The following is a 10,649-nucleotide window of genomic DNA, read 5'->3' on the forward strand; positions in this document are numbered from 1 at the left end:
TGTGTGGATTGATCACAAAACAGGACTTACAAGGCTAGATATAATTAGCTCGGAGCCGCGCCTGGAACTCCGAACAGGCATCAATGGACGGACTAACCCGCTTGGGGCTGGCGTTTCGGGTCGGGGAAACCGTCGGCCCAGCGCGCGCAACCGACAACCCTACCTACTACAGAACATCAAGATCGAACACTTGCTCCAGCCCTTCTAGCTCTGCGCTGGGATACTAGCGATAGTTTATAGAGACAGATATTCTCTGTTTGTTTTCAAGAGCAGGATCTCTCGCGCGTCTGTTTAATACAAATCCGTCGACCCCACAATGGCTTCGCAACTTCTTCCTCTAGGTAGGCTCGCTTGATATCCTATGGTAATGAACCATGCTGACCACGACAAGAGCTCATCGACAAGTGCGTTGGCTCCAAGATCTGGGTCGTCATGAAGGGCGACAAGGGTACGTTTGAACATTCACTATGACGGTGAGGAGCTCTGTGACTGATCGTAGCCAAGAATTCTCCGGAACGCTGCTTGGTTTTGATGATTACGTGAGTAAGTATATCCAAGTCTCCTTCCTGGATGGATAAAGATATTGATATGATTCTAGACATGGTCCTCGAAGATGTCACGGAATTGTAAGGGTCTATTATCATTTTGTTCTTCGTTGGTTTCCCTTTTCGGAGTGAAGATTAACTGACATGACATACCTGCAGTGACTACACCGGCGCTCAAGTGAAGCTTCCCAAGATTCTGCTCAACGGGAACAATATCTGCATGGTAAGTCAATATTTCTGTTATATCCGTCGTCACAGCTAACCAACTTTCTTTAGTTGATCCCCGGCGGCGAAGGGCCCATTGCTCCCAGCTCGTGAATGGAAACTTTTGTATGAAAAAGAGCAAAAAAAGGCCATCGCTGCTTTAATGAAGAAAAAAAATGAAAAATTAATGTAGATGATGACGATGGAATGGAAAGACTTGTTCGATTTTGAATTTTTGTGTCTCATCTTTTTTGAAGTCCAGTGTGAACATACGTTACGTATTGACGGTTCTCGCGTGGTTTGGTAGTAGAGAGGAAAAGTTGCATTCGAATCGTCCATCGTCAGTCATAACCCCCCTTATGAAACATTGCAGGAATAGGTCTTTCAGCTGGATCTCGGAACCCTGCAAGGTATAGGTAGTCTTCAACAGGAGACGAGAGGGTTCAAGAGAGAACTGCATAAGCAAGACCATTGTATGCAATGGAAATGAGATCCAGAGCGGGAGAAACAATCCCCCACCAACCTAGGTACTCAGGGTAGAAGATACACACGAATCTGTACTTGGGTTACTTGAGTCAGAAAAGAAAATGCTTGGCTAGATATAAACTACATATTCTAATGCAGTAGATTTCCTGCTACCCCGTAACCTAGGAATCGAAGAACTACAATTAGGCATATTCTACCAGAAGCCATACCCTAAATCATTATCACTAACAGATACCCACAGGTACTTTGGAACCATAGATCTCCACTCGTCTTGGCCGGCAGGTTGTACGGAATTGAAGACGGACAAAGGCTCAAGGTACTAGTCCAATTATATCTTACAATATTATACTGGCAAGCAGTATAGTGCCGATCGCCGACGATAACCGGTAAGATTCGTAGTCTAATGCTGGAATACATACATCCATGGATCCATGGAGGCATCGCCTGCCCTTCTGGAGGAGTGGACCGCCAAGACGGAGGTACAACTAGCGTTGTTCCTTTGGCTGAAACTTAAACAATATATTTACTACAGACAATGATAACCCTAACTCTACCTCCCATTAGAATTCACTCGACGGTATGATCGTTACTAGGGAAAATATAGTGTTATATGTGGCTTTTATCAGCAAATACTGTTTATCACATCAAAATCTGTCTTGAAACTGCGGGTAGCAGCTGGTACAGTACAGTGACGTCTGGCAATCCTGCCCACGAAGGTAAGATACCGCCCATATCCCTTTCAATTCGGGAAAGTCGTGTTTCCAGACCGCCAGATATTCGCTGTTGCGTTTCTGGCGCTACTATCTTATTAGCATTTCTCTATTTTAAAGAGGCCAGGCTGTTTAGGATTACTTTCGCGGTCTACCTAGGCCCAGCACCGAGAAAACTAGGTAGACTGCCTAGAAGCAGGTATGGTCTTGAACCCTCCAGTGTAAAATATAAACACCCGCCGCAACCGCAGGACTTATATTTACCTCTTTTCTATTGAAACAATCTCCAGACTCATTTTTTTATCTACGCTCATCGTGAACTCACTCTCTCCAGAGTAAACTATAGACACCGACCCCACCAATTCCTTCGAGATCTGTAAGCCACCGGCGGCAACCAAACATGGGAGTTTATTTGTCATCTACCGCATCACCTAACCTACGTACCCAAGTCGGAACAAGAAATTCCAGACCATCCTCGCCAAGATAGCATCCCATCCTAGATCAAACGGGAAATCTACGAGTACGAGGAGCTGGACAACGCGAAGAAGAAGAAGAAGAAGAAGAAGAAGGATGATCATGACCGGACACCAAACGACGAGGTCCACGAGCGAGCGCTACGACCCGACCCCATCGTGATGGATGACGATCCGACGAAATTCAACGGCGCATCCCTGGATGAGATCCGAAGGTTGGCTCTTCCAAGCCTGGATCGAGGAGGAAAGAAGAAAAGTCGACATAGCCCCGCGGTTCGGTTTCTTTGTGTTGCTAGCAGAACTTTTGGGAATGAATGTATGGGCGATGGCGCCGATAGTACCTATGGGCGCTCCGTTCCCGGGTCCGGATGAGAATGGCGTTAGGTATTCCTCCATACACGGGGTGAGATATCTCAACTGTGTTAATGGGAAGAGCTCCCGCGAACCAGACCGGCCTGCGTATCTGAAACGACGCACATACGAGAACCATCAGCAGCGACCCATGCAGCGACCCATGCTACTTGATTGCTCTTCTGGCAAAGGGCTTCATCTATCGACACTCGAGCGCAGACCCACGCTCCGTCTCCTGCTACAGTGTGCAACGATATTCGCGCCCTCGAGCCTGGTGGCATTGAACGGCGATGTCCGGAAAATACATACAACCTCAACACCTGGGTCTTCATCTACGACTGTAGTAAGCTCTTGAGTCAGATAATAGTTTTTATCTTAGTCCAGTCAATATAAATATAAATATCTAAGCAGAGAGGTTCAAGGAGTAGCACGTAGCATAGCATAGCACCCACGTACGTACATGTACCTACCAGGTATCTAGGTAGGCGAGTAGGTACGTATGTAATAGATGGATGAATAGGATGTCGGTTAGAAACGGAGAAAGAAAGAATCCAAATCAAGTCAACTACAGTAGCGACAGAAACATTGGAATGAAAATGGCCTCGACGAACCATAGATTGACGGGGAATTAGGTCCTGACCATAGGTAGACGGATATCCACCTACCTAGACTAGTAACTACTCCATATAGTATGAAGTTCTACCAACCCCAGGAGGCCTATGCACCCGGATAGGATGTGGGGTACGGGGTATGGAGTATGGGGTAGACTAGGTACTGGATAACCATCAAGACGGATAACATGGCATGTGGGCTGGGATGGAATGAAAGTCCGGACTGAGTCCCGTCTGAGCGGGTTAGTGGAATGGTGGATCCGAGTCGACCTCACACGAGTCGATACCCCGCACAACCCAGAACCAGAACCGGAACCAGATGAGCATCATTGACATCTACCTAGTCTACTATTGCCGGCAGGAGCAGTAAACCTTCCCCTGACCCGAGGTAGAGGGTTGAGGAAACGGGAGCGTCTGACCTCAATATCTATTACCTAACAGGTTCCGCCCATCCCCGCCTTTTTGCGGAGTACCAGTCGTGCGGAGGTGGCGCGGCGCTGATCTGCGCGGACTACGTACACCATTGAGATCTTCCTCGTGTTGTTAGGTAGACAGTTGACGTTTGGTAGATGTCGGGGAAATGGAAGTACCTATACCGTACATGCATACCTACTAGGTACTCTTTTGGATGGTAATTTAGGTTGGTGTCACTCTATGCCACATGGAGCAACCACGTGGTCTGGACGGGTATACTTACCTCAACGAGTTCAGGGATCGGATGCAGAGAGAAATAACCTTTTAGCCTGGGGTCGAGGGGGAGAGAGTGTGTGCCCTGACGTATCTATGAACAAATATGTAAAGGTGCATATACCTACCTGCTCAGCTTCCATCTTTTGCGTAGGAAGAGCAGAGTAGATGCCGGAGAATTATGTCACATTCGAACGGATCAGTGCGATGGTGTTGCAGGTTCATATGACGAATACAGTGGCCAGTGTCATGGTGTTTCTGTTGATAGTTTCTCTTCCGCTGAAGCGTCTAAACACAAAGGGGATCCAACTGAAGTCACTATCCAGTCAGATAAGTCTACCTTTTTACCAAATTCAAAAAATGCAAAGACCTGGACCACTGCGGGCGTCAGGCCAAATTCACGAAGACGATTCACACTGGATTCCGTGTTCAGTTCCGAGACGAAGCCTTTGGCATCTACAGATCAACTGGCTGATGTCTACAGCGTCCGTTTGCAACATGTCTCTGTCAAGAAGGCTAAGCTCTGAAAAGCGTTCTGGGCCCGCAAACATTTCAGGAACTGAGGAAGCCACGCCAAGTGAGCCATAGCTACACTGCGCGATGTCACCGTAACCATAACGGCTACCGCCGGTCCAGGCTGCAACTAGTGGCTCTTGACCAGAGTTGGCATTGTTAAAAGTTAAAACCGACATTCCTGCTCAGCTGCTGGGATAGGGGTGAAATGTCTAGGGGGATTTGCAGATTGTAGATAGACATTTTCTTGTGCTGGGTTTTATTTGTGGGCTGTTAGTTGCCGCGAGTGGCGTGCTTCTGACGTGATAATATAGCGCACGGGGCCTGGTTATGCTGATAAGACGATACTTAGTTACTGATTTTCGAGGTCCTGTGTCAAAGGTGAGTGTCATATCGCTTTGTCAGAAGGCAAAATTAAGTTAGCACTCGCCCGGCCCCAGCCGCTTTTCGAGACCCATCTTCCGCTGTCACGTGAATTGGACTGAACGAAGTCGACGAACCGACTTCAGACTCATCCGCTTGACAGTTTCGGATATCCGAGTGAAGATTGCGTTGAGAAGTTCTCTGGAAATGAAAGACGTGGTTTTCTGCAGCCTAGCGGTGTATGTCGACCTGTTTCCAAAGATAAAAGCCAGGAACTCGTACATAGTACAGTACCCACCTCGGTATAGATGGATTTGGGTATCAACACGCCGTAGCTATGCATGAACCTAAGGCTCTTATCAGGGACACGTTCTTTCATGCCATCCTGAAACATAGTGGACGATATTTTTGTAAACGTCGGAGTAGCCGCCATGGATTGGGGGCTGCAATTGCTCCATAGCGCCTTGTTCGATGACCCACCGGTGGCTAGGAAGGATCGTTGCGCTTTGACAGCCAGGACGGCTCTTATCTCTCTTTAAAAACAATTGCGAGTATTGTGGAGCTATCTCGGCCTCTTTCCGCTGTCAAATGCTTGCAGGCACACCAGACGCCATGTTCAACTCCACAAGCGGATTGGAGCCCACATTTATACCTGTTATGATGACCTTATCTGAACCCATAACGATAACATGTGGATCAAGCCTCAATCACCGGGATAGACGTTATTCTCTTCAGAGAGCTGACCTGGCGGCGCAGGTGTCAGTGCACTGAGTGAACAATGTTCCACCTGACTCGGGTCGTCTGTTATCAAACTCGATATTGTGCGATCATCCAAACCTCGGCCTGAGAGATCCAATTCTTGGTACAAAATGATCTGCCTTCTGAAGACTCAAATAAGGTAGTTCCGAAGCACGCTCGAAAATATTTGGAGAGGTCTGTGAAGCTTTTTTTGACAAGTGCATGTGCTACTGTACGCCATACGACAAACGGTGATGTCAGCTTGCGATGATCAGCGGCTAGGGCATTGGTTTGGAAGATATGCCGTCGAAAATAATTTCAGATGAAGCATGGTGACGGTCAAATCATCCGTTGGTATGATGGCAGGGTCATTGACCGCCGAAGCGTCATGCTTTTTGCCCCCCTACTGTAGACGGTTCGGGTCCAAAAATCTGGAGGTTTAGGTGCGAGCATACAGCGTAGGTAGCAAACGAAGGCATCCAGGCAGGAACCATGCTTCCTACATGGAAAATCCCCAGAGATAGGACAGGTGCAGCTTTGAATGGCTAACAGCCTGATGACCAACATAATAATAGCGGTGCACTATGGCGAGTCATGCTTTCCCGCCCGACGCTGGCGGCCGTCATCTGTCCATTCTCGCAGCGTTTCTCGGAGCATATCAACATCCATCTCTTTTGGCATATGCTGCAGCACGCAGCGGTTCGTGGAGGCAACATTCCAAGAGGGGCGCCATCGTGGCATTGTGTGTTCTCCGAAGCTTCCATGCATGAGACTAACATCAGCCACGCAAGATGCGATTGCAGGGTGCATCCTGTTTCACAATTCCCACAAACCAGGTGTCATTGACAGTACCGTTGCAACCCGAGTTGCCTCCTCCTCGCGACATGGATGTAGATTCACCGTACACACGGAGAACGCCGTCATAAAAGGGAGTGTCTCTGTTTTTCAGAAGTCATTGGTCATGGCACAGCAACATGATCTTTTTAACCAAGGGTGCCTCCTCACCAATCGCGGTCTCACCGTCGCTGAGTGGATGTCCCTTATCACGTCCCGCCGCAGGCTGGATGTGCTGATTGGCGCCGAGAGCAAGGGTGGGGTCCGGGGGAGAGGCAAGGTAATCTTAAGCAGTTGGCTCAAGCCTCACCTTACCTTGCAGGGTCAGAGCAACCGACGGGGAGGGTGCTTGTCCAAAAGCAAAGACCGTCCTTGGTCCCCGGGGCGAATCGCAGGCTGGGTTTGATGAGACATTTATTGGCATCAGCAGCGGTGCATCGAATCGCCAGGCACGAGAGCGGAGAGGAGAGGCAGATCTCTTGGTTCGTGCGGGCCAGGTGGCGGCCAAGTCGGAGATCCGACGCTGGCTGGGCCAGAACCCTGCACGGGGATGTTTTGGGAGAATCACACGGGAGAAAAAAACGATTGCAGCGAGATATTACTCACCACGGAGGTGATAGAAGCGATATGCTGCTGCATCGGCAGGGAAGCAGACGAACCCGTCGTTGCGGGTGCGGAATGGTGTGGAGCGGGTCGCGGAAGCCCCCGAGGGCAGCTTGATGCCCCGGAAAAGCCTCTGGATCTCGCAACGGCCGACATACAACACAGACCCCAGTTAGCTGCGGGCTAAAGGCCTTGCTCCCGTCTGTTGGCCGCGCATCTCGTCTCTCCCCCAATGGCGCCGCGGCTGCCTACGTTGCAGTCCATGGCTCTCGTGCGGCAACGCTCATCGTCCATCCACGATCCCCCCAGTGCATTATTCTAGACTTGACCAACTCCGTCCGGGCTCTACGAGTACCTAACCTACCTGAGGCTACCACATGCAGGGCCGCGCCTTCTACAAGCTGCCGGCCGGCTTTGGGTCCTCGACCGCAGTCCAGATCTCCTGCTCCCATCGTCATTTATAGTCGCTGATCTCTCCACACGCTCTCGTTGTTCCCCTCGGGCGTCTTCATCTTCCCCGTCTCCCTCCCCCTCGCCTGCTGCTCTTATAGCGAGCACGCTGAGCTCGACGCTCAGGCATCCTTCACTCCCTAACCTTTCACTCTACCTCTTTCGTCTCAACCCTTCAACAGGAGCTTCCCCCGCGGGAAGAAAGGTGGTGCAGCATGGAGAAGGACTATGAACTTAAAACGGTGCCCCAAGGCAGTGTGGGCACCGACGACAATGTTCCGCCGTCGTACGGCGAGACTGCCACCACCCGGGCCAGCTTGGGCAGGCGCATCATCGACAGCTTCAAGCGTGATCCCAATGCGCAGGTCACGAGGAGTAATAACGCTGGAGCCGATGGTGATGTCTTCGATGTCGAGAATCCTGCGGCCAACACGGCCAACTCGCCGCTGCAGCGGCGGCTGAAGGGCCGTCATCTGCAGATGATTGCCATCGGTGGTTCGATCGGTAGGAGCACCCATTGTACATGACCTTGGAGAACTCCTGGGTTGACTTGTCCAGGTACCGGTCTCTTTGTCGGTTCGGGGTCGGTGCTGGCCGACGGTGGCCCGGCGTCCGTCCTCATAGCCTATGCTCTGATTGGTGTCATGCTGTACTGCACTGTGCATGCCCTTGGTGAGATGGCCGTCGCGTTCCCCGTCGCCGGTTCGTTCTCCGCCTTTTCGACCCGTTTCCTCGACCCCGCGTGGGGTTTCGCCATGGGCTGGAACTACGCCTTGCAGTGGCTGGTGGTCTTGCCGTTGGAAATCGTCGCCGCCTCGATCACCGTTGATTACTGGGGTTCGCCCGTCTCCAACGCCGCGTGGGTTGCTATCTTCTGGGTGGTGATTGTGTCGATCAACCTGTTCGGCGTCCGAGGGTACGGTGAGGCCGAGTTTGTCTTCTCGATCATCAAGGTCATTGCCGTTATCGGATTCATGTGAGTGTCCACCCTTCCGTCCTCTTTCAAGCGGAATTGACTCTTTGGCAGCATCCTCGGTATAATCCTGAACTGCGGCGGTGGTCCCCAGGGTGGTTACATTGGCGGAAAGTACTGGTCAACCCCGGGAGCGTTCAACCACGGCTTCAAGGGCCTCTGCAGCGTGTTCGTCAACGCAGCGTTCGCGTTCGCCGGTACCGAACTGGTCGGTCTTGCGGCCGCTGAGACGGCCAATCCTCGCAAGTCGCTCCCGACGGCCGTCAAGCAGGTGTTCTGGCGTATTGCGCTGTTCTACATCGTGTCCCTCACCCTCGTCGGTCTTCTGGTCCCATATGATGACAAGCGTCTTCTCAGCGGCAGCTCTTCTTCCGACGCCAAGGCATCGCCGTTCGTCATTGCGATCAAGAACGCCGGTATCTCCGGTCTGGACTCCGTCATGAACGTGGTCATCATGATTGCCGTCCTGTCGGTTGGCAACTCGTCCGTTTACGGCTCCTCCCGTACCCTCGCGGCCCTGGCAGAACAGGGACAGGCGCCCCGCTTTCTGGCCTACATCGACCGCAAGGGCCGACCCATCTTCTCCATCATCATCGCGTCCGCACTCGGTTTGCTCTGCTTCCTGGCAGCCTCCGACAAGCAGGAGGATGCCTTCAAGTGGATGATTGCCATCTCCGGTCTGTCGTCCATCTTCACCTGGGGTTCGATCTGCCTGGCTCACATCCGCTTCCGCCGCGGATGGAAGGCGCAGGGCCACAGCCTCGACGAGCTGGCCTACCGCTCGCAGCCCGGTGTCATCGGCTCCTGGATCGGCTTTGGCTTCAACTGTCTCGTCCTGATTGCCCAGTTCTGGGTTGGCTTTGCTCCCATCGACTACGGGGAGAAGAGCGCCTCGGAGCGGGTCGAGAATTTCTTTTCCATGTATCTCGCTGCGCCGGTCGTGCTTCTCTTCTACATCCCTTATAAGCTATGGTACAGGACGCCCTTTATTCGCGCCCAGGATATGGATCTGGTCACGGGACGTCGGGAGCTCGACATCCAGCACCTCCTGGCGGAGGAGCGTGCCGAGCAAGCGGCGTGGCCGGTGTGGAAGAAAGTGTACAAACTATTTTGCTAAGCTCGTGCGAAAACTCCTGTTGTCATTGTATGTATCTCTGCTTTTCATGGACATGTTAGCTTTTGAACTCATGACGGATAAAAATTCTTTCCACCTCTGCTATGAAAAAAATGTGTCGATATCATATGGGTGATTAGCCGCCGGCGAGTCCGGCGTGAGCTGAACGGAGATCCAGCCATTGGCAGTGATTCCGTGCATGGAATGAAAATCTTTGAGACCAATGTGCCTAAACCGTAAGTCTGCGTTTGATTCGTAGATCAGATCGTGAGATCATCAGCTGCACGGCGGTAATATCGAACCGCGTGCTCGATGAGCCATCCGAGTGTATGGGTTCACCCAATTGAGTCAATTGCGCAGTTTGGCCCAGCCGTTTTCTGCGAGGCCATGTCCCTCGAACATCGCGAACGCCTGGACTATGCCCAAACCTGGCGTGTTTGCACGGTGTAACGCCGATACATACCATACCATACTGCGCGTAGCTGTTGTACCGCCCGCCGTGGCAGCCAAACACACCCAAACGGGCCGCGTCCGGTGCCAAAAATAGGGACACATGGGCGGCGGAGAAACGTAAGCGCTCGAGGCCGTATGTCTCGTTACTTACGCCTGACAAGGGTCCGGACCGTCTGAGGTTGCTTCGTCCATGCTTCCCTGCCCCCGTTGCTACAACCTGTACAGAATTTCACCTCCCGCTCCCATCTCCACCGCTCTCTCGCCGTCGTCGTCGTCGTCGTCGTCGTCTGTTTTCCCCCTTTTCTCGCTGTCACTTTGCAAGCGCGTCTGGGTGCCCTTCTCGCCTTACCGCCGCTCTCACCACCGCTCCCACCACCGCGTCTACGTACGGGCTATGCCTGTCCGACAACCTTCGGTGCCACGATAGAACCTGCAGGACTTGAACGAGACCGCTAGACGGACGGTGCTGGAGGCTGGGCCGACTGCTATATCCACCCGTCATTGGCTGCGACGATTTTCAGTTTTCTCTCTCTCTCTCCTG

The 10,649-nt window shown here is 51.9% G+C and overlaps 5 protein-coding genes across 5 annotated transcripts; 3 read left to right on the top strand and 2 right to left on the bottom strand.

Moving 5' to 3' along the window:
- Positions 1-316: 316 nt before the first annotated feature.
- On the top strand, positions 317-863 carry VTN00DRAFT_5854 (uncharacterized protein; the record flags this gene model as incomplete). Its single annotated transcript, XM_069432430.1, has 6 exons — positions 317-341; positions 392-448; positions 505-543; positions 599-626; positions 705-768; positions 822-863. 6 exons carry the CDS (start codon positions 317-319, stop codon positions 861-863), a joined length of 255 nt encoding a protein of 84 aa, XP_069288291.1.
- An 803-nt stretch (positions 864-1,666) lies between these two features.
- Positions 1,667-2,790, top strand: VTN00DRAFT_5855 (uncharacterized protein; the record flags this gene model as incomplete). Its single annotated transcript, XM_069432431.1, has 2 exons — positions 1,667-1,714; positions 2,446-2,790. 2 exons carry the CDS (start codon positions 1,667-1,669, stop codon positions 2,788-2,790), a joined length of 393 nt encoding a protein of 130 aa, XP_069288292.1.
- A 3,473-nt stretch (positions 2,791-6,263) lies between these two features.
- VTN00DRAFT_5856 (uncharacterized protein) lies at positions 6,264-7,576 on the bottom strand (the record flags this gene model as incomplete). Its single annotated transcript, XM_069432432.1, has 5 exons — positions 6,264-6,453; positions 6,515-6,619; positions 6,831-7,055; positions 7,122-7,362; positions 7,483-7,576. 5 exons carry the CDS (start codon positions 7,574-7,576, stop codon positions 6,264-6,266), a joined length of 855 nt encoding a protein of 284 aa, XP_069288293.1.
- A 207-nt stretch (positions 7,577-7,783) lies between these two features.
- Positions 7,784-9,658, top strand: VTN00DRAFT_5857 (uncharacterized protein; the record flags this gene model as incomplete). Its single annotated transcript, XM_069432433.1, has 3 exons — positions 7,784-8,072; positions 8,127-8,544; positions 8,596-9,658. 3 exons carry the CDS (start codon positions 7,784-7,786, stop codon positions 9,656-9,658), a joined length of 1,770 nt encoding a protein of 589 aa, XP_069288294.1.
- A 99-nt stretch (positions 9,659-9,757) lies between these two features.
- Positions 9,758-10,610, bottom strand: VTN00DRAFT_5858 (uncharacterized protein; the record flags this gene model as incomplete). Its single annotated transcript, XM_069432434.1, has 2 exons — positions 9,758-9,884; positions 10,498-10,610. The coding sequence occupies 2 exons, from the start codon at positions 10,608-10,610 to the stop codon at positions 9,758-9,760; spliced, it is 240 nt and encodes a 79-aa protein (XP_069288295.1).
- Between the last annotated feature and the right edge of the window lie 39 nt (positions 10,611-10,649).

The sequence above is a fragment of the Thermoascus crustaceus genome, assembly GCF_041956765.1.
Source record: "Thermoascus crustaceus strain CBS 181.67 unplaced genomic scaffold VTN00scaffold_3, whole genome shotgun sequence".
Classification (NCBI taxonomy): Eukaryota; Fungi; Ascomycota; class Eurotiomycetes; order Eurotiales; family Thermoascaceae; genus Thermoascus; species Thermoascus crustaceus.